The 25016-nt window shown below is 36.5% G+C and overlaps 1 protein-coding gene across 1 annotated transcript; it reads left to right on the top strand.

Moving 5' to 3' along the window:
* Positions 1-12637: 12637 nt before the first annotated feature.
* Positions 12638-13255, top strand: LOC108915776 (myristoylated alanine-rich C-kinase substrate-like). Its single transcript, XM_018721904.1, has one exon. The coding sequence runs from the start codon at positions 12638-12640 to the stop codon at positions 13253-13255; it is 618 nt and encodes a 205-aa protein (XP_018577420.1).
* The last annotated feature ends 11761 nt before the right edge of the window (positions 13256-25016 follow it).

The following is a 25016-nucleotide window of genomic DNA, read 5'->3' as shown; positions in this document are numbered from 1 at the left end:
CAAATTAGATTCGTCACACTTAGTATCAGTTTCAAAAAATTCTGGATTCGGTGTTGAAACTATAGCCCATTGGAAGCTTATGTCCGACCCCGACGACGATCGCTGGTGTACGTTAGTTTCTAGTAATGTTTCTGAATTGTCTTCGGTTTGGAAATCACAAACTTCATATGCCGTAACAAATTTGTGCCACAATTTATAAAAGTGATATCTATTATTATTATTATTATTCTTTTTCTTAAAATTTATACATAACTGACCATATATTGAACTGGCTTTTCTGCGATTTGTACAAGAGATTTTTGGATTATAATTTAATCGCTGTAAAACCCTTTTTATATCAATATCTCTAATATTAACATTGGAGTTCAGCTCTTTTTTATTAAAAATATTTTTAAAAGTTACATTGCTATGTACTATTCTTTTTGCTGTACTGTAATATATTTTCATCTTCTTGTTAGAAAAATTTAAGTATATTTTTCGAAATATTTAATGTTCATTAAATGTCAGCAAATCATTATAAGAGCAAGAAGGTAATTCCCTTTTAACAAATAAAACAATTTCTTTTATTGTATTTAAGTCGACCATGGTCGAAAGTATTTTACAAAATTAATGTAATATATTTTTAAAGTTTTTGTAAATTGAGTTTTACACCTGAAAACCGAAAAGAATAAAAGAAACCGAAAATAATAAAAATTGTACCCTTAATATAAAATAAACAAAGTTTTATTCGATAAGCCTAACTAAGTAAACGTAAATACGACTTAATCAATATTATTCTAAAGTAAAATGTAGGTATAAAAAAACAATAAAAATCGAGTGCCAATGCAAAATAATAAATAATACAAAAAGCGTGCTAAACAAAAGGTAAAATAAAAAAAATATTCTTATTTATTCAACTCTATAACTTAAAACGAAGAACGAAAAGTGGAACTCAAATACAGTTGGGTTAACGCAGATTATAAATAATAATGAATTTCCTATTAGTAGAGAATCAAACGCAGATATTGAAAACTAGAACTCTTAAGAAAACGCACGACGCACACAGACAGTCTCGAACGACCCAAAGATAAGAACAGGTGATAGTTGCCGGGCTGTGGATTCGATTTACCAAGTAAACATAATATTCAACGTTTTATGCCGGTGTCCCATGCATCCGAAATCCGACGATACGAAGGTCCGAAAGTGTTCCTATTGGTTAATATACATTCAAATTTTTACCGCTCATTTTCATCCGAAATTTTTAAAATTCATACGACGTCGGAAAAAGTAGAAATAATTTTAACTTTTATCCGAAATCATATGTTTTTTAACCTCACTATTTAAGTTTTTAACATACTATGATTGTTGTTTGATATATTTACAGTCAAATAAATGTTATATTATAATGTCGAATGTAGAAAATATAATACTACGTATATTTTCTATAATATATACCTATTGTTGTCATTTGAAAATGTTTCACCTTCACCTTGTAATAACTTCCATGGTTCTATACTATGAGATTAATTTCGGATGCATGTGAATTATAATATTATCATTCGTACGAATTAAAATATTTTCGGATATCGTACATCGGATTTCGGATGCATGGGACACCGGCCTTATAATACGCCGCGTAACTTTTATTTCACAACAAAATGAAAAACTTTATAGAAGTAAATCGGTTTGTATTTTGTCTAATATTATACTGAATGAATTAATTTTACAAAAATATATTTTTTTTGTTTTATTATTTCTGTGATATTGTGGACATATGTCAATTGATCTTATTCACATATTATATAAAAATATGTATATGCTGTGACGCTGTTAATAAAAATTTATGTTTTGTGTACTTGAATAAAAAGAATAGCGGAAAATGTAATTGCAAAATAATTATAAAACAGAAACATTAACACAGTAGTGCAGTACACAAAAAATAAAACTTGTTTATTTGGTATGGCTGGATTCGATTTTCTATAAGCTTTTCAACGAGCCCCCTCATGCCTTATGTTTGCATTTGAAAAAAAAGTAGGGGTAGCTGGGGGTTAGGGGGTTGAAGAAAAATTAATTATTATGTAACCGAAATATGGGAAAAAATCAAAATCAGTTAACGTGTTTCGGCGTTTTTAAAAAAATTAACTCATTTAAAAGATATGAATTTTATTCCGTACTTTTGGCCATCGCTGTATACATTCATACTAAATAATTACCATTCAACCCCCTAGATCATTCGCAAGTAAATTAAACTTTAGTGGTTTGATTGTTATGTTACTACAAATGAATCCTCCAACGTAATATATTGGCCGTATGGTACTTAGTTTCCGAACTATATCAATTTGTTATAAATGTACTTATTAAATAATAGAGATAATACATTAATAAAATGACTTTTTATTTTCATTCCTGTAGATCGTTTAAGTCAGTGAAATTTTTAGGATATATGTATCTTAGGATAATGGCAGTGTGTCCTCTAATGGAAAATGTGCTCCCTCAAGTCGATCATAATTTTTGGGAATATATTAACAAAGGTATACATTAGGTTACCTGGAACAGGTATATTAAAAGTATACAGATATATTAAAGGCATACAGGTATATTAAAGGTATAGGGATATATATAAAGATACATTATTAAAAGGTCACAACCAAAATTATGTTTTACTTTTATGTAATCGTTATTATTTATTAAACCTAAAATTTTATAATGTAATGTTTTTATAGTGCTAAAGAACAATTATTTTATGTTGCAATTGCCTGTGACCTCCAGCAGCGAACGTTCACGGTGGTAACCGATTATTGCGTGACTGGTGTACGCTACTGACTCCTCGGGTATCTTCGTACGTTTAGGTTGCTTTCTTTGGCTGCTGTTTTCACACCGGTATGTAGGTATGGTATAGATACCTATATTCTTCAAATTTGATGAAGAAAATGTAGATCTAGGTTTACTACAGAATAGTACCTACTTAGATAACAGATACGAAGCAATATCATGATCAAGTATTTCTAAATCATTAAATTCTCATTTTTATGTGTTTATTCATTTTTTTTTTAGATTACAAGTAGATATAAGTATAGACTTGAACCATTATACTCAAAATAAATACTGGTGAACATAATAATTATAGTCGTGTAAGCATCATATTTTTAAAATTAATATTACATGCAATTGTACATGAGCTACCTATAAATCATGTAAATCCTGTAAATCCTGTAAATCCTGTAAATGAACTACCTATAAATCATTGCAATTAAAATTGACTGACAATTATCTTTACTAAAAAAGTAAAGCACAGGGGCAATTTCAAAAGTAGGTAACGTGTCATTTATACTTATATTAATCTAGATAACTTTTTATTCGCAGGACTAAAACATTAAAGATATACACAAAATACACATGATCCTGTAATTTTTAATGAGGTGTTACAGATTATTTGTATATTAATATGTAGAAAAATATGATTTTTTATTTGTGTAAATTTCAGCATCATTCTCACCTATAAAAAAATATGTGCATGACATTCAAATTTTAAGTTACGTGGTGACTTTACTTTAATGTGAGTATCTACCCAATATAACTCGCGGAAATGATGCTAAAAATTAATCATCAGGAGCAGTCGGCAATTTAATATAACCATTGTATTTTTCAGCGATGGCCTTAGAAATCTTAATGTTGTCCGAAGCTGGTTGATCGGTGAATCACTGTTATTTCTACAGAGTAATACTAAATTAGAGTTCATATGTAATTTGTACCTAATACCTATCATCTACGAATTCTAACGTATGTTCACTTTGTTTTAATATGTTTAAAACACACTGCTTTGAGAAGCTGAATCTTTCGAAATTTGACTTCGTCCAAAGTATTAATTAATAGTATCTATATTGTGCAATAAGTGCGGTAAGTTGTCTATTGCCCACGAGAGCGAAGTTGAGCGCACGAACGAAGTGAGTGCGTTCATCCGCTCAATTGGGCAATAGACAACCGCACGAATTGCACATACTATTTTTTATTACGAATGCAATGAAATCTTAGAGTCCAGGGGCGAAGCCCCGGTGGGGTCCACATATTTTTATTCAGTTTAAGTTGACATAAATAACTATCATTTAAATGTCATTTTCAAAAAATAATATTTTCGAGTATGTAGATGTTTAAATTTTGCGTGTTTTATTGGCAATTCGCGTGCGACAAGTAAGATTACCGCACGCAAATAAATACAGTGGGCAAACAGCTAGTTACCGACCTAAAAAACACCCGAAAAATAGGACTTATCCGTCATGAGTAATAAAAAGTCAAAATATTATTTTTAAAAAGTGACATTTAAATGACAGTTATTTATGTCAACTTAGACTGAGTAAAAATATGTGGACCCCACCGGAGCTTCGTTCTTGGACTCTAAGTGTTCGTTACATTCGTAATAAAAAATAGTATATGCAATTCGTGCGGTTGTCTATTGCCCACTTGAGCGGATGGTGGACAATAGACAACTTACCGCACTTTTTACACAATACACTATTGTCGCACATAGATTTCTCTAGGTAACGTGAATAATATTTAAAATTTCAATATCATCATCTTCAGCAATACTTATCTATATTACATTCAGGATCCATTCTATCGAAAATATATATGAAAAAAAAACATAATTACTTGTTATAAAATGTATATTATTTTAGAAAATGACCTCGCTGCTAACATTATTTTGACAAAACACCGGCCGGAGAGAAAACAAAACACAACACTCGCCTGTCATGTCATGACTATGCGCGCGATATTAAACGTGGTTTAGGCTGATCGTCCTTTGGATGAGTTTTTGTCCGAATTATTTTCGTCTGAAATCGGATTAATAATTTTGTCAGATTTCGTCCATTACATGTGGTATTGTCCACTGGACAAGTTTTTTCTCTGCACGAAATCAGTCGTACATACTGATTAATTAAATCAGCATATCATAATTTTTAACAATATAGATGATTATCTTTTGGAAAATAGTTATCTTTTTAGACGGCGATTAAATATTTAAAAAAAGTGTTGGGTTAAATGACTTATTAGCAAAACGAAAATAATTCGGATAATTTCATCATTTATGTGATGATTTAAAGAAGAACGAGAAAAAGTTTTTTGATTACTATCACATCCATCAGAATACATTTTAGGCCGGCCGTCCTTTGGATGCGTTTTCGTCCGAATTATTTTTGGCAGAAATCGGGCTGATAATAATTTTGTCAGATTTCGCCCACGTGGTATCGTCCACTGGACAAGGTTTTGCTTTGCAGAGGTCAGTCGTACATACTGATTTATCAAATCAGCATATTATAATTGTTAATAATATGGATGATTATCTTTTGAAAAATAGTTATCTTATCCGATTTCTGACAAATCCAGTTCGGACGAAAACGCATCCGAAGGACGACCGACCTTACTATACTTGTATTTAAAGGTATGTCACAAGTGGTTCGTTGTCGATTCGTCAGAAGAACTGCGAACAATCCCATTTGTTTCTGATAGATCGCGTATCGCATGTTATCGTCCTAATTCACACGAATACATTTAGACATGGAGTACGACCTTCAATAGGTTTAACTGAAACAGGATCATTCGCACTTCTTCGTCCGATTTCTGATGAATCGAATTCGGACGAAAGCACATCCAAAGAACGACCGGCTTTAAATGGTGATTACGTATTTTTTACATTCATACATCAGATATGTATATCCATAGCAAACCTAAGATCTCCCATTTAAAATTATTAGTTTGGGTTATAATTAGAGTTCGGGGTTTTCGTCGGTTAGTCATAGGCGTGTTCGTCGTAAACAAATAAATAAACAGGTAAGTATAAGTAAATAAAAATAAATAAATTTATTTTATCAAAGAAAGGTCGTTTTTTACCCCTGGGCGTGTCCGACATTATTAGAATATTAAAACACGAAGCAAACGCGAAACCAATAACTGTCGTTGTTTCCGGTTTCGTATGGTGCTTTGTAGCGAAAGGCCAATGAGACGGCTATGATTATCCGACCGAGTCCCGAACTCTAGTTATAATAGAAAAATCGGGAGTTATAGAAAAGTATAGCGTAGGTATGTCACTGAATATTATGACAAAGTTCAGTAAAAATGTTATTTTCCATCATAAAAAAAGCGGATTTAAATACGATGCGTTGGAACCGCAACTGAGCGGGTCAACTGCTAGTGCGACTGGGCTAAAAATGGCCGAATGACCGTTTCTGTTCCCCGCTTTTTGTAGTAAACAGAAAAATTGTTGGTTCAATTTTAGATACTACCATATCGTTACCAAACGAATGTAATGTTTTTAATTTTAATTGCAGTCTTAGTATTCTTAGTAAATTAGCAACATATTAGTTTATTCTTTTTATAAACACGTAAACCATTAGTCCCTACAGTAAAAATTTAATAACAGCCGCAATCAGGATGCGATAAATTCACAAGAAATACATCGGTAATGACTGACATAATACGCGGGCAGTTAAAAAAATAACCAAACTTCATTTTTTAAACTTTATTATTAATTTTATACATAATTGGTCCTTGTCTTCTTCAAAGTACTTCCCTACCCTATTCACAAACTTTTGTTTTATTTTAAATGGCCTTTAAAGTCTGTGACGAATTTGCTTTGATGCCATCAATAATCTGAAAACGGCGTCCTTTCAACATTTTAATTTCGGAAATAAGAAAAAATCGCAAAGAGCCAGGTCTGGTGAGTAAGGAGGGTGAGTGAGGATAGTGCAGTAATCTGATTTTTGACACAAAACTGACGAACTGACAAAGCTGAGTGTGCAAGCGCATTGTCATGGTACAAGAACCACACAACTCTGGTCTCTTTTTGTGGATTTTTTCACATAAATATTATAGAACGCCTTAATACTACATACGGTTCACTGTTTCACCTTGAGGCAAGAATTCAAAATGCATAAATCCATTAAAGTCGAGAAAAACAGTGAGCATCACTTCGACATTGGATCGAGAAGGACATACTTTCTTGGAGCGTGAATATTCTTTGCCAATCCATTGAACTTGTTTCTCAATGTCGTAGCCGTAAACCCCGTTTTCGTTTCCCGTAATGATCCTTTGAATGAGTGTTTCGTCGTCATTGGAGTGTTCAAAGAGTTGCCGACAAACATTTACACGATTTTCTTACTGTTGTTCGGTGATGCATATTCAAGTTTTCAATGCAATATAACCTCTTCTGAAATTTCTTTGAGAGTCAATCGACGAACGTGAGAGTCATCAGTTGAAGTCGAAGTCCTTCCTGGTCAAGGATCTTCAATTGACTGAGGACCACTTTTAAATACTGAAAACAATTCGTAACATTCTGTACGACCCAGAGCATCATCTACGTAAGCTGAAACGTTTGCGCGATAGTTTTCCCCAGTTTCTCGCAAAATTTCACGATCCAGAAAATCGCACATTTCATAATCTAATACTTAAACACGTTGCACTCAAACAATAATATCACGCAAACTAAATGAGATATAAACAATCCAAGAACGTGTATTTACATATGAAGTTATGCGCAACGCAATGCTGCCAACCGCATATCACTAAATATCTCCATTAATGCGTAATTAAAAAAAACCAGTTATTTTTTGAACAGATCTTGTATAAACTTGTCTTATTAAAATAATCGAAGACAGGCTAATTAGTCCTTTAGAAATAAAAAATAAATTAGATATTGATTAGAAAGTTTTCGACTTTGTTATGCCGTGTTTAGTGCCTTATTTCTTTCTGTTTAACCAGTTTTATTTAAAAAAATATATCTATTTTTTCATAATTTTCAAACAAAAATACACATCATTAAACTTAAGTATCTTAAGATATTTTTGGTTTCCATTACAATCTTTCTTATAGTGATGGAGCATCCCGCAAAAAAAAGGAATTAATTATGCCAAAAAAATATAGCAAAAACAATTTTTTAACAATTTCATCACCCAGAAATTGAAAAAATATATTTAGACTTTAACTTAGCATGATATTATAGATATTATAAGGTTGTATATAAACCAAATATTATTCCATGCTTTTTACTTACATGCAGATGTTACTTACAATATTTCAAAAATGACAAACAGAAAATATTCAAATATTCACATCAGCGTAAAAACCGGGGCGGCAAAATTATATATTGCTTGAGGCAACAACATTTTTTCAGCCGGCTCTGGGCGTAGATAATGTCACATATTCGACATTATCACCTCAGGTCAAGCTCAGATAAACGCATTTTAAATCAATAACTTCGAAGAAAAGATTGTCAATAATTGCGGCAATTAAAACAAAAACACATAGGGTGCTTAGTAACAAATTTGTGACCGATTAACTTGCTTTAATATAAAAGTTGTGGAAACAAAACACAGGAAAAAAAAATTAATTGTTCATTTTCAATTTAAAGAGTAGGTAGGTAGGTGTAAAATTTGTTGGGACAGGAAATAAATCTGTCTACACTTTTCTTTATCCAGATTTTTCACTTACTAGTCGCCCAAATGTCATCAATATATGCTACGATAAAAATTGAGGAGAGTAGTTAAAAATGACATTTTGTCAAAAAACGGTTCGTTTCCAAGATTGTAATTTAAAATATTTAAAATATCTAAAATATTTAAAATATTTAAAATATTTAAAATATTTAAAATATTTGCTAAGGCCGACTTGCATCATCAGGTAAAACTTCTTATAAAAACAAAAAGCCAATGACGAACAATCTTCATTTTCCTGAACCATTCGTAAAAATTAAATGTTACACCCTGTGTACAGCAGAAATAATGACAAAACAATGTCATTGATTTTTACCCATAAAATGTAGAACAGAAAGTGATAAGATTTTCTTAATAGCATTCAGATTATCTCTTCAAAAGTATGAAATTATGCTATATGATATTTAAATACATATTTACTACTTATCTAAAGTATGTATGTTTTAATGTAACGGGTGTTGAAAAAGTCTGGAAACACCTGAATAATTTCCCTGGTAAATTATTTTTGAAAAATGTTAAGGTCATTCTTGTAGTAACTTCTTACGAGGAATTCAATGGTGACCTTGGATTTGACCTTGACGATGACCTTGAAGGTTATTTCAAGGTCACCTTCTTTTTTTTTAATGGAAACCCCCTTTTTCGACGTCGGCAATCGAAAGGGCGGGAAATTTTACGTCCAAAAACTCTAAGGTCATAAATTAGGGTTGACCTTGAAGGTCATTCAAAGGTTATTCAAATTTGAGGGCTGGATATCTCCGAAGGACGCAGTTGATGAAAATAGTACAAAGCTTACTTTAGTCATTCTGTTTATTTGCAATTAGTGGTGACCTCAAACTCGAGGTCACCATTGAATTCCTCGTCAAAAGTTACAACAAGAAAGACCTTAACATTTTTCAAAAATAATATATCTGGGAAATTATTCAGGTGTTTCCAAACTTTTTGGACACTATATGTAGTTGCGTTTTTTTAATAAAAAAAATTGTAACTATTATTTTCCACGTTTCCCTGTATACAAGTGGAAATTAAAAAGTCTATAATCAGTATCTCAAAATAATATTATGCACCAAATTATATTTTTTTAAAGTTTACATATGACATAAAAATAATTTTCGACCATTTCAAACAAATAATAATATGCACTTAATCTTTGCTAATTTTTGACAAATAAAATATTAAATCCATGTTACAGGATGGCTATGTTCCTACCCACAGATATAGTTATCACGCTACTGTGTTACAGAGTCAGGGAACACATTTACCATATGTTTACAATTGATGTCGGTTGACAATAAATAACATAAAACTAATCTAATGTTCATCTAGATATGTTCGAAAGAAGAATTAATAAGACATAATCACTGATAGTTTTTCAGAAACTAAAATCTAAAAATCAATTCTAACCAAAATTGGTAGCAAGACGAAACCTTAGCTTCAAAAAATATAAACACTAATGTAGTTTTATTGAGATACAAAGTTTTTCCGTTTCGCCCACCCTTTCTGTTTTACCCGCTTTTGCTTACTTGTTGCTTATCGCTAAAATGCGTTGACAAAAATCGATTTCAATTTTCTACAGCAGTTAGCAGTTTATAAATTTATAACCAATTTAAATATATTTTGGACTGACTTACCTCTATTAAAAAGTCAATGTCTTCTGAATTATAGGTAGCTCTAAATGGAGTCTAGAGACAAAGCTTCGATGCTCCCCGCATACGTGTTTTTTATGTGACATATAGAACAGAAATAACTTTAATGGAATCATTTTTATGATTTAGGTCTTTTTCGTACATTTTATATAAACAGAAACCTAAAATGATCTAACCTACCAATTTAATGTTTTTTTTTACTAAGAATCAAGCTTAGTCGCTATTAGGTATGACTAAACACCGACGCCAGGAGACGAGCAACCCCCAACCTGAAAATTTTGCCGAACTCCCACTTTGTCGTGGGTAGGGATCCTTGCCTAACATTGTTTATACAAGGGTCCAACGGTTTTACATCATTTCCGAGGGATGGTATGTCTTCCTCTACAAACCTCGCCTAAATTTCTGCGAATACTCTGACATACAGGCCAATAGAAGGTGGACGAGCATCGCCAGCCTTCTCCGTATGGTCACCCATCCAACATAGAAAATATAGTACTAACGTAGAATGAAATGTCCCTTATATTGCCAATAAACCGCGAAACAGCGCCACGTAACGTTTTGGAAGCTTACTACTACTTAGCTTCTAATGAGTAGGCAACACTTTACACTTTGTGAACTAATTACAGCGCCATCTATCGTATGCAAACGACTTCTCACTTATATCCTCTATATATTATTTTAAAAATTTTAAAAGTAAACCTTTATACAAATAGGAATAATCAAGGGTCAATACTTTTGGGAACAGATTATTTAGTTAAACAGAAAATGTAGCGAAAAACTAATATTCAGTACTTTTCTAATTCACTTCTGCTTTGATAACGAATCTAGAGGTTTCAGAAACGTCATAGTGTTATTGTGATGTCTATTTGTTTTTCCAGTGCGTAACCAGACTTATACACACAAAACATATAAATACTTATACATGTAGATGTATGTCTCTGGCATCTCAATATTATGCAAAAGTTTTCAGTATTGACACTTATTTATTTTTCCAGTTTCTTTTTTTCTTCAAACTATAGCAAAATTTCCAAATTTAACATTTATAATGCCACAAATAAATAGAGACAATTTCTACTTATTTCTTATTTTATTGTATTATAGTATTTTTCAAATTTTGACATTTGCCAAGATACACTTAGTAAATGGTTTTGATAAGGAAATAAAACATTTTTTAATAATTTTAAGTTTATTTTGTATCTACAGGAAATCCTAATTGATTTATACAGAATGTTGTTATGCATGTACTATTAAAACAATTTCTTGTTATGTATTTAATTGTAAGTAAAAATTACAACAATTTAATTCATTTTGCTTCATAAACTTGATAAGTTGGCAAGTAAGCTGTAAAAATATAAAAATTATGCATTAACTGTTATAATAATCACACTTTCCGGAGAGTATAACCGAATATTTGTACAATATTGGGTTAAATTCAATAGTTCATATAGTTTGGAACTCTCAAACCATAGAAAACTTAATATTAACACTATATTTTCTATGTCTCAAACTGAATAAAGAAAGCAATTCACTACAATCTATTGTACCATTAAAAATTTTGTAAGCATATCTAAGTATCAAAGGTTTCATAAAATATTAATTGGAGTTTATTATCATACACATAAGTTATGAGTGTTCCACATAATGTTGGTAAAGATATGGGTTTGGTTTTTAATAAAACTATATAGCTTAAAACTTACACATCATATTCTCAGTATAATATAATAACAAATAGAAAACTATTAAGCACTAAATAATTATAAACACAATTCTTGCAATAGTATAATTTACAATTTTCAGAGGATAACCAAAGAAACCAAAGATAACGAAAGCCAAACTTCAAATACGTGCATAGTCCAAACTGCATTACCAACCAACCCAAAATGACAGGGTTAGCATTATCTGCGCCATCTTTTATTTTGGAGGCTAATTAACGTGTGACGCCATGTCGTGGTGAAGGTGCTTGCGTGCATCAATGAGTCTGAGGGCCATGCCGACGGCAATTTGCCAGAAGGGTCTCCCATGTCGGAAGGGCCTCGGATGAGATGCTAGACTAACAGATACAGCACACACACCAACACAACACGCCACTACACTCACAACACCATACATCACGAAATACGCAACACTCAACACACACACATTATGAACACCCTTACACGTTTAGGCACGGTCATTCCAACTCCCCCACCCTTCCGCTGCGAAATACCGAGGCTGGACCCCAGTAGAGAGGTAATCTCCTGACAGTATAGAGGCCTGACAGTATAGAGGCCCACCCTTGCCTAGCCGGCGTAGGGGGCTGCCTCATCATCAGGTGTATAATCCCGGAGCGTGTAGTAGTGCCAGGTGGCGCCTGGATAAGGGCCCTGCTGCACGCTCCGGGGGGCTTCACCAGCGGCTGCCAGACCCTTCTCTCTGGGAAAACGTTCAACCATGGCTGAACAGTGGAAGCGGGGACTTGGACTTACGTGAGGTTTCATTGTACCGAGCAAAAACATCACTACAGAGAAAACACCCGTTTTTTAAAAAAGTCCCATGGAAGACAAAGAAAAGAATATCGTAAACGTACCAACAAATCAAAATATCGAGCGCCCTGGCTCAGAGAAGGATGCAATGGAGGTAGGGGGGGCAAATCCTGCCTCACCTGGTTCACCCTCGAAAGAGGAGGAACTACTAAAGTCCTCTGAAGGTGAAACCGAGGGGTCACAGGAATGTGACTCCATGGATACAGCCGACAGAGAGACCAGAAAAAAGGAAAAGAGGAGAGAGAAAAGGAATAAGGCTAGGGCAAAGAGAAGGAGGGAAGTGAGGGAGGCCAGGAAAGGGTTGCAAGGGACATCAGACCCAGCGCGCCCATCTGAGGCCCAACACTTCATGTCGGCACCAGCGGATAGCGGGCCAGGGACCAGTACCTCGAAAGAGGGGTTCGAAGGAACCAGCAACCGAGGGCCGGCAAAACCTCGAGGCCCTCAGGCAAGGCGGAAGTGGAGGGAGGACAATAGGGAAGCCAAGAGGCGGTCCTTTGTTCTTCCCACTGCTCCAGCAGCGGTCAGGGAAGGGGGGCCGGGAGGTCCGAAAGGGCAGCCAGGCCCCTCGACCCAGACCAGCCAAAAAAGGTCGAGGGCGGATAAAACAACACCGCCAGAGAGATAGAGGAAGAGGGTTAGGACCTTTCCGTCGTCTTCCGGGGGGCGCCGTCACATGTGTCTCCCTTGTTAAGAGGGAAGGCGGTGGCGGCGCCGCCGCGGAGGGCTGATGGGGGAGTACCTAAAGAAAAGAGGGAAAACCAGGTGGTCATATTATCCAATCGTGAGGATGGTATGATCACCCCCCCTGAGGGACAGAGACTGAGGGAAAATCTTGTCTCTGAGATGTTTCGGACCATGGTGAGCCCCGAAGGGGGACCTCGAGGACCGGAACTCCGTTTCAGGAACTCGGGCCTGGTAGATCCGGGCTGGTTCCTGGTGACGGCTCAGGACGAGACCTCAAGGGACTGGCTCCTGGAAGGATGGGTACCTCTGGCCGAGGGAGACGTCGCTTACCGGGCAATCCGGGCAAGTGATGCACCATGGCCAGAGAAGGTTGGTTTCTGGCTGAGAAGCCCAGAGGTCAACCTCCCCCAAGTAAGGGCGATGTTGGAACTCCAAAATCGCTCCCTAGAGGTCGCAAGATGGAAGCATCTAGAGACGACAGGAGGACCTGGGGGGTGGCATCTGACCTTTATGGTTGGCCAGGACATATCCAGGCGCCTAGAGGAGGCCGGGTGGGTCCTCTACTTCGAGTTGGTAACTCTGGCGGTGCGCCGGATGCCGACTTGGAGCGGAGCGGTCCGCCAGGCACCCAAGGCGCCGGGGGAGCCCGGGCCGACCGGGGAAGGGAAGTAAGTCCCCCCACTGCACCATCAGGCCCCAAGATGGATACATTGCAGGTGAGGCAAATTAATCTTCAGCACAGTCAGTCAGCCACCGGGGAACTGGTGAAGCTACTGACAGGTAAGACTGGAGAATTAATTTTAATCCAGGAACCCTATGTTTACAGGAATCGAGTAGTGGGGCTAGGCAGTACCGGCTACAATTGCATAGTCGGGAAGGAGGATGGAGCCGAGCCACCTCGGACCTGCATAATGGCGTCCAAGGAACTCCGAATGGTATCACTACCACAACTGGGGACCAGGGATGCCACTGCAGCCATCCTCGAATATAAGGTAAGTGGAATTAGGCGTAAGGTCATAGTTAGTAGCATATACCTCCCTTATGATACTGGTAGACTACCGCCTACTAAAGAGTTAGAAAATATAGTTAATTTTGCTAAGAATAAAGGTCTGCCTGTAATGATTGGGTGTGATGCAAATGCTCACCACACGGTATGGGGCAGCGGGGATGTTAACTCCCGTGGGGAGGCGTTGCTGGAATATATAGCAACCACAGACCTGCAGGTCATGAATAGGGGAAAGGAGCCGACTTTTGTGAACCGCATCCGGAAAGATGTGATTGACATTACGTTGGCTTCTCAAAGTATTATAGAAGGGATTTCTGGATGGAGGGTCACGGGCTGCATCTCGATGTCCGATCACAGGATGATCGCTTTCGAGATGAAGTCGGATTCGGAAACGATAACTCTCCGACGAAATCCAAGGGCAACAAACTGGGAGGTATATCGTTGTAACCTAGGGAGCTCCCTAGAAGCGAGCAACCGGGGTGAACGAATAACCTCCACAAGGCAGTTAGACAACGAAGTAGAAACCTTAAGCAGTTGCATCGTCTCGGCATATGAGGAGGCTTGCCCTCTCAGGGCGGCAGGTGGGCGCAAGGTCCGCTGGTGGAATAAGACCCTAGAGGGTCTCCGCCAGACGGCCAGGCGTGTCTTCAACCGAGCTGTCAGGGAAGGGGAAGGGACCTCTTGGGACGATTACAAAACTGCAAGGCGAGAGTTTAAGAAGGAACTTAGGCGAAGCAAGAGATCTGGCTGGAAGGCATACTGCAGTGAGCTGGAGTCCCTGCCGGAGACAGCCAGATTAATGAAGATCTTAAGCTGCGACAAAAGGGAGAAATTAGAATCATTAAAGAGGGAAGATGGGACTTGGACCACTTCCAGCGAGGAGTGTTTAGAACTTCTGCTGGAAACTCACTTTTCAGGTGGAGGCCATGTCGTCGAGGGCACCAGGGCGGAGCCAATGCCACAAGCAGATTGGCTCCTGGCCGAGGAGCTCATTGGCGACGAGGCAGTAACCTGGGCAGTGAACGAATTCGAACCCTATAAGGCAGCGGGGCCGGACGGAGTTTTCCCGTCGTTGTTGCAGAGGGGCCTGGACATTCTCTTGCCATGTATGGTGAGGGTGTTCCGGGCCAGTCTGGCGATGGGCTACGTCCCGCAGGCTTGGAGGTCAGCCAAGGTGGTCTTCATCCCCAAGGCTGGGAAGGAAGACTACACTGCGGCGAAGTCTTTTAGGCCTATCAGTCTCACATCCTTTCTGTTTAAAACGATGGAAAGGATTGTGGACAGGTATCTGGTGGATGGGTCGTTGAGTAGATACCCAATCCACACGAACCAGCACGCCTATAGGCGGGGCAGGTCCACGGAGACGGCCTTACATAGTGTCACACATAAAGTAGAGAAGGCCCTTCAGTACAAGGAGGTTGTATTGGCAATATTCTTTGACATAGAAGGTGCCTTCGACAAGGCAAAAACTGAGACCATATGCAACTCGCTCCAAGACCGGGGCACATCGCCTATCGTGGTCGAATGGGTGAGTTCCGCATTGAAGGAAAGGAAGGTTAGTGCAGTCATGGGGGACTGTCGCAGGGACCTGGGAGTGGGAGGGGGATGCCCTCAAGGCAGCTGCCTCTCCCCGCTTCTATGGTGCCTAGTAATGGACGGTCTCCTGGAACGCCTAACCTCGGAGGGATATAGTGATGCCCAGGCTTACGCCGATGATGGCGTGGTTCTAGTCGCGGGCCGGTTTTTGGATGTGGTATGCGACAGAATGCAGGGAGCCTGTAGGATCATAGAGAGGTGGTGCGAGGAGATGGGGCTCTCAGTCAACTCAAAGAAGACTGAGATGATCCTATTTACAAGGAGAAGGAAGATAGGTGATTTCAGGGCTCCAACCATGTATGGGAGGCCCCTGACTTTGGTCAGGGAAGTCAAATACTTGGGGGTAATCTTGGACAGCAAACTGTCGTGGGGGCCACAGGTTGAGAGGATTACCCGGAAATCAGTGGCAACCCTCTGGCAGTTAAGGAAGGTAGTTGGCAAAAACTGGGGACTCAATCCAAAGGTGCTTCACTGGGTGTACACGGCGGTGGTTAGGCCGAGGCTACAGTATGGGGCCTTGGTCTGGTGGCCGTGTGTGGACCGGGTGACGGTAGCCAGGAAGTTGGTGAGAATCCAGAGACTTGCCTGCTTAGGTATTACAGGGGCAATGAGGACGACCCCAACTGCCGCGTTAGAGGTCCTTCTGGGGCTGCCGACCCTTCCTACATGGATTATGAGGGAGGCGATGGCGGCATACCTTAGGATAAGGGACGCCGGCGGTTGGAGAGCTAAAGGACGCACTGAGGGCCATGCTGCCGTGGCCCTCAGGGCGGAGAGGGACATCCCAATATCCGCCATGAGGGTTACGGAAGCAGAGGACCGGCTTAGGTTAGGAAGGAAGTATGTCACCACTTTCCCCTCGAGAGAGCAGTGGAAGCAGGATGGTGATATGTTCTCCCCGGGATCCCTAGTGTGCTATACTGATGGATCTCGGGTAGAAGACGAGTTTTCAGGAGCAGGAATTTATCTGGAAGGCAGCGGCATCCAGGAAAGCTTTTCACTGGGTATGTATGCTACAGTCTTCCAGGCTGAGGTTTTTGCTATTTTGATGGTAGCAAGCAAGGAGGAGGTAAGGAATTGTGCAGAGGAGAAGATTTTTATCTGCTCCGACAGTCAGGCCGCGCTCAGAGCGGTTAGCTCCCCGAGGACTAGGTCTGCCCTTGTCCAAGAATGTGGAGACGCTCTAGAGTCTTTGGCCAGACGAAAAGAAGTAGAGTTGGTTTGGGTCCCAGGCCATAGGGGCATCCCTGGTAACGAGAGGGCGGATCAATTAGCTCGTCTTGGGTCCAGGGGACCTGGACAGGGACCTGAACCAATCTTAGGTATCACACGAGGCAGCATTAATGGGGCCCTCAATAAGTGGGCCTATCAAACTTTAGGTCTGGATTGGAGGAGAAATAGAGGATGCAGGCAGGCCCATAGTTTTATACATGGACCTAGCAAATCCAAGACAAGATGGCTGCTGAGCCTCAGTCGAAGAGCCCTAAACCAAATGGTGGGGGTTCTGACAGGCCACTGCAGACTTAGGAGGCATTTAAGCTTAATAGGAATTGAGGAGGACCCTCTATGCCCGAAATGTGGCGAAGGGGAGGACACCCCTGTCCACCTTCTGGGACAGTGTGCAGCCTTTGGGAGAATAAGACATAAAGTCTTTGGTGCTGAAGAGCTGCAAGGGGTTGAGGTGAGAGACCTTCCATGGACCAAAATCCTGGCGTTCATTAGGGCGTCGGGTAGGTTCGAGGAGGGTCAGAGGCAGAGAGTGGTTAGGTGATGGGACGGCGGGGTAGGCAAAAAGGGCCCACTTGTGGCCTAATTGCCAGGCTTTACTACTACTACTACTACTAACGTGTGACGCAATGACAGTTTCGTTATTCATATGTTACATTTCCTTCTATGTTAATATTAAGTTTTCTATGCCCATCCAAGTACTAACCGCGATCACAATGCACTAGCCTTATTAAAAATCAAGAAAAGAACACATAAAGGGAGCCTCGGAGCAACGTAAGCTGTGTCTAGGAATCGATATTTAGAGGCCTATATCTCTCAGTAGGTACTGACTTTCAAGAGGAAGTTGATGATCTAAATCGAAAAAAATAATCAATATATTTGTGATGATCACTTTTATGCTAAAAAATTATTGAAAATTTTAAATATATCAATATTTCCACTAACATTCATTTTTTGTAAAGGGATCTTGACAATTAATTTTGCGCGTCACTGGTTTTTTTGTAGCCCCCCTCCCCTCCCAGCACCCTGCGATTCGTAAACTAAGCAAGTTTATTTGAACTATCTCCCTTAATTTTCATTGTAATGTCTGAAAAGACAGTACTAAGTACATTCTTTTAGATAGATTTGCAACTTCATAACTTATTGAGTCATAAGAATTTTTTCTAAAATTCCGAAAGTTATGTCTTTCCTAGATACAACAATAACGAAGGTGTTTCGTAGCCAATACTTTCGTGGTGCCTATAGCATTTAGTCAAAATGAGACATGGAAGTCACATGTATTATTGTTAAAAAAGCTTTTTTGTTGTAAATATTTTATCCATCAATAAAGTTATACAAAATATTTTGATATTTTTCCTCTACGATATAATATATAAGACAATTGAATGTAGCATTACCGAGATGCAATACGTAATCTGCGATTTTTTGTAATGAAACATCTTATGCATCCTTAGATAAGCGCTTTTGAAAGATGTACCATAGATAATACTTTAATAGTTTTCGGGATATTATTTTTTCTTTGATTAACAAAAATAGAATTGTTTTCCTATAAATACAGGAAAAAAGTTATAAAATATTAAATGAAATAACCATTTTTAATTTAGAAAACAATTTTCAACAAACGAATACTTTTATTTTCCAGTTGGCCATCTTCGTTTAATACTGTTACCTACTCGTTTTTTATTTTAAAATATTTGCCTCCCACTTGATATTAATATTTTAAAAATATGTTTTGAAGGAAAAGTTCTATGGGATTATAGTATATACTCACGTCTCGTTAGAAATATAAGTAATTTTAATTTTTAAATTTTTCAATTCGTTTGGTACAAACTAACTGAAACTGGAATTATTGCTGGTTACATTTTTATATACTTTACGTAAACTGTCACTATATCCCATCTTTTCGCATTTTACTTCACGTTACGAAGTTAACTATTAGTTGGCAGATTAACATCAGACTTTTAATTATCAATATTATTCCTCCAAGGCTAAGCAAAGTAAAGCTATATTTATATATCCAATATCTCGAAAACCGATGAAGATCATATATAAAATATGTTTGCAAAGTAGCTCTTTTAACGCACCATACAGTGGTGTAATAATCCATAGGGTATTTGATTAAAAAATATATAAGCTAGGCCTATATCTCGGAAAAGTGACACTCAATTGTCTTTCTGGTATATGCGTTAAATAAATTTTAAAAATTCCTAGAACTTGTTATTAATTTTTTTTTATATCTTCAACAAGAACGAAGAAAAAGAGGGAGACAATTTTCGCGTGACTACCGAGTGCATACTCAAAATGTTTGAGTACTTTGTCAAAAAAAATTATATTTGATACTATCTTTTCTGGTACAAGACTTGTACCAATAAATAATAAACTGATTACGTAGGCCCTGTACTACCTGACCTTCCTTATAAGTGAGTATTTTTATCATTTAATATTAGCTTATTTTTTCTATTGTTAATTTAAAATCACTATTTTCACTACCTCCTTGCTTATGTATTCTTATCTTTTATTTATTTAACAAAAGGTTAATAAAATCTTGTACAACACCAAGTTCGAAACGTTTTTCTTGGAAAAAGTTGCTCATAGCAACATTAGCAACGTATTATATCTTTTTTAGAGAAAAACAAAAAAGACTAAATATCCTTTTTATTAAATTTCATGCCTAAGTTTGAATTCCCTTTAAAGTTATTTAAAAAAAATTTAAATAAAAATTGAACTTTAGCAACCTATAGTTATCTCTGTTACCATCAACTTTTATACTACGGTAAGAGCTGAATCGGTCGCCCATACTAAACATCCTGTATATTTTAGAAAATTTAAGATGATCTATATTTACAATATATACTACAATATATATTTAAATATATTTTTTTATATATACAAATTATACAATTATCTTTAATCTAGTAATTTTCTTTAAAGGTAATATGTTTGATCCATTTTAATTTAAAAATCTATAATAATAAAGAAATACAGACAGAGAAAGCAAAATTATGATAATGGGAATAAATTAGTTTATTTATTTATCATTTACACGTATGATGTCAACTTATTCCGCAACAATAATACGAACAGAAAAGTTATTATACCTACTTTCATTAAATTAAATATGCAATTTTTAATCAGGTGGTACATCAATTTGCAAAAGATATATAGTGTTAATTATATTCCCACAAAAATCAAAATAATGACAAAAAACAATTTGTATGCAAAGCGCCGAAATAAATTTGCAAATGAAGATCCTGATTTAATAAGCCCGTGAAGTTGGTTGTTAACGGCAGTTTAAAGAGCAGTTCCAATGAGACAACTCGATTATTCGTAATCTTTAATAAGTGGCCCGGTGCATTCACGTTATCTATCAAAATCACTATTTTAAAAGTAATATCCATGCATTATTTCATTTGATAATCTAAAATTTATAGAAGCTCGAGGCCCAGTCAGTAGTAGCCTACCTCGATATTAAAGCTCCACTTAATTTAAAATCAGATAAGCTTGGACATACATATCATGGGTTTTCTTACCTTACATTAATAATACCTGCTGCACCTAACAAAATTATCTATTAATACTGCGGTGCGCTTATAATGACACTGCTATTAAATCTAACTATTGAAACCATAAAAAAGTCAATGTCCCCGTTTTTTAGTTAATTAATTTTATTAGCCAGTTAACTGTTTTTAAGTTATTTTGCAACTGGTTGTTTCGATGCGATGTTGCGTGAGGAAAAATGCATTTTAATTAATTTGATACATGTAATGAAGTAGAGAAGTATTCCTTAGCCAAAAAAATTGAACTGACAATGTAAAGCCCCTGGTTTATGAGATATTCCTTATATCGATGTTCAAATTGAAAAAATATATTACATTTTTTTCAAATATATTTGACCAGTGCCGGAAATATCGGGAAGAGTTGACACTGATAGCCTTAGATTTTCAACCCTACTGAGATTTTTTAAAACTTGATAGGTTTGTATTTCAAATAAAAAATATATATTCCATTTTGTTCGAAAAACGAGCCATTTTCGTGTTAAATTTTTAAATTTAAAATTGGTAGAATAAATCGGAAAGAACTTCAAAACTATTCGCATATAGCCGTGGAATAGTTGTTTCTCACAATATTATAGAATATATTGAATAGCATGTGGACACAACTCCCAAATCATTTAAAATGTTTTCACCAATGATCTTTTTAGAGAATTGCATTATATTGCAATTGGAATGCAATAATCTTTTTGGAATTTTGAACTAAAAATTCCAATGTATTACTTTTGTGAATCAAATACTTTTCCCAGTATCTGCACCATTGGGTCTTTAATTAGTCAAACTGTTATCCCAAATTTATCAATCTACGAAAAATATCTTCGGATGTATTTGAAAAAATGTGATATATATTTTTAATTCCGACAACTTGTATTTCGGAAAACATCTGGTTCATTGAGACTTTTTGGCTTAAAATAATCCGAGGAACACGCTCCTGAAATTACGACATCGGTTTAAAAACACCCGTATGCAGGGTGTCCCTATGTTACTTTGTTGAGTGACCTCATTGACACACGAATTAAATTTTGGTTTGCATATGACAATAAAATCATCACTTAAAAAATAATACAAAATATCAACGAATGAAAAAATTTTATTTTATTAAATGTTCAAATTGGTTTCTATCCGCTTCCATACAATAATAAATTCTTTGCTCCACTTCCAAACGAACAATTCTAAGCATTTCGGGCGTTATCTGACGATAGCAATTTCTCAATAAAAAATTTAGATTTTTTGTTTATCTGCATGTCAATACAAACACTTCATACTCTATCAGTTCAACTTTTTTACCTGTTTTATTTTCAACAAGACAATTATTGTCTCGTCTTGTCTTGTCGAGATAATATCCCGTAAAATCATCCCAAAGTCAATTGAATTCCAATTAGTGAAAATGGTTTATACAATTGCCGAAAAAGTGGTAATAATTAGTTTGTTCTCCAAAAGTAATGACTGTGTACAGCAGGCAGCACAGATTTTTAATGATCGTCATCCCGACAAAAACATTTTACATCGGTACGGCCTGGATTTAGTGCATACATTTTCGGAAACTGGATCGGTTGCAAACAGAAAGCATCAACGTGACAGGTCATTCGTAATTGAGGGTAATCATGTAGCTGCCCTGGATCACATCGCAATGGAACCAAATTTGAGTCTCAGGAAACTTGCAAGTATTTCAGGAATTTATGTACTTAGTTGCCGCCGAATCTTAATCACCCATACAAAATTAATTTGGTACAAGAGATTAATGAAGACAATCCTAAAGGCCGCTTGAAGTTCTGTGAAGAAATGAGTGATCGTGATCGAAGAAATCTAAATTTTTTTCTACTCAATCTGTTTTTCCGATAAATGTACGTTCCAACTGGATGGTCGAGCCAATCGCCATAATTAACGGTACTGTAGTGATGAAAATTCACGCATTCTTCATGAAACTCATACGCATCATCCGAAGAACTTGAATGTTTGGACGAGCATACTGGGAGACCACCTCATAGGACCTTTCTTCCTACCGGGAAATCTGAATGGAAACATGTATGTGAATCTATTGGAAACTAATCCCGATGATTGTGGAAGTATTGGAAAATGACAATGCTTTGCCAGAAGAAGATGTGTGGTTTCAACAGTATGGTGTTCCACCACGTTATGTGCGTAGTTTTCATAATCAGAACTGGATAGGACGCAGAGGTTCAATTGAATGGCTACCCAGATCGCTAGATCTAACGCCCTTAGACTTTTTTCTATGGGAACACTTAAGAGTCAAAATTTTATGCAACACGACCGAACTTACTTGAGGAGCTTCGACGGCGAATTGTTGAAGAATGTTGTCAGATAGCGCCCGAAATGCTTTGAAACATTCGTTCAAAAGTAGAGCAAAGATTTTATTGAAGCGGAGAAAAATCAATTTGAACATTTAATAAAATAAAATTCTTTCATTCATTGATATTTTGTCTTATTCATTAAGTAATGATTTTATTGTCATATCCAAACCAAAATTTAAAAAGTCGTGTCTTCGTGAGCAGAATTGAAAAAGCAGCATAGGGTGCCATTTAAAGTTTAAGGGTATTTTATGCCCCTGCCTAACGTGTAGCTTCCAAGACACCAAAATTTACGCCATTACGTGTCGAAAAGAAAATCGACGTGTCTAAGGTCTTTTTGTTTTTTTTTAATTCCGATATTTTTCAGGTAGGAAGTTTTGATTGGAACACCCTGTATAAACAGGTATCGTTTTCTATGTAATTGTAAGGCTTTATACGATCGATCCATCAAGTAGAGCAGTTGCCGATGCGCCAAAAATTCTTCCGTGTGTTTTCGTACTTAATTACCATGAAAGTGGTTTACTAGTGCAATTATTTTCCACTGGTAATTTCTAATGCTTATGTAGCCGAATTGAAACTGATATATTCAGCAATTATTTGTCATTTGCGTACACTTGCCATGCCTTCTGAATGGTTTACTGGTTTTATTATTATTATGATTTTCCATTGTTTGTAAATCCGCTGAAAGTTGAAGAGATTATTTATTTATAACTGAATTTTTTATTTGAGAAAGGGAATAAGTTCTTGTGGCCGAGGTATTATAACAAGCAGCGCAATCTGTCGATCTTGACTCACGTGAATTTTCAACAAGGTAGTTTGTTAGAAATCAGTTCTACTTATTATATCTATGCATTTTGACCGAAAAATGAGTTCTTGGGATAATTTAAAAAACATTTCCGACGTTTCAGGAAGCTATTTGATACATTCAGATATCTTTCTGTTGATAAAATGTCTTTTGCATACCTACCTGGATTTCTGATATCGAAGAATGTTGTTTGTCTTCATTTACAGGATTTGTTCGAATTAGCTTAATAGCTTAATAAATAGTTAAAAAATAAAATAAAATAGTGGTTACAGAGCCTCTACACGTTTTTGAATTCAGCTAAACTAGTACGTTGTAAATTAAAACAGATAATAATGTTCAATAAATTTTATATATTAAAAATTTATAGGTGTAAAAAATAACGGTGAAAAATAGATACGACGCCAGACTAAATCTTTCGAATTTGTTAAGTAACTCAATTTTTGTAATATACTCGCTTTGCCTATTTTAATACACACGTTTGGAAATATGAAATTGACTGTAGAAGTGATAAAAAAATAGGATAAAATAAGAAAAAAAACTGTCCTCTGTCCAGCGGACGAGAGGGCAGAGGATTATTTTCATCGAACAGGCATATGTAGAGCAGCTTGTTTAGAATTTTTAGTTATTCTCGAGAATACGAATAACAGTTTATTAAGATTCGTTTGTGATCACGAAAAAACAGGATGCGGTGCATTTTTATACAAAGAAACCAAGAGAGCTTCTCGTGAACTGGAGATTTCCCTGATGTCCCAAAAGAGATGCATTACTGTGTAGCCCAAGACAGTGAAAAAGAATTATAAGAACAATTTTTTCAGAAAAACAAATTAATGAACAATAGGAAAAGCGCTACATGGGGCCTTCTAAAAAAAGTTTGAATGGCTTCAACTATCTATCTATCAAACTCGAAAATTGGTTGTTTCATGTTTTTTGGTATGAGAATTACGAATTTGATGCTGAATTTGCCGACATCTGTACAGGGCGTTAATTACACCCTTAAATACTTAAATAAATCACAACACATTTTTTTTATCTAATGAACTAAAGTGTCAAAAATCGTCATACCAAAAAACATAAAATTACCAATTTTCGAGTAGATTCTGCTTAAAATTTCAAATTCAACATTTGTATAAGTCATATTTAAGCTCAATCATCATATTGTGGTGTGTAGTATCTCCAGTTTAGAGATTGCCCATTCTTAATGATTCACT

Source organism: Anoplophora glabripennis, unplaced genomic scaffold (genome assembly GCF_000390285.2).
Source record: "Anoplophora glabripennis isolate ALB-LARVAE unplaced genomic scaffold, Agla_2.0 scaffold1124, whole genome shotgun sequence".
NCBI classification, from domain to species: Eukaryota; Metazoa; Arthropoda; class Insecta; order Coleoptera; family Cerambycidae; genus Anoplophora; species Anoplophora glabripennis.
The sequence above is the reverse complement of the archived record's forward strand: the minus strand, read 5'-3'. Positions and strand labels throughout refer to the sequence as shown.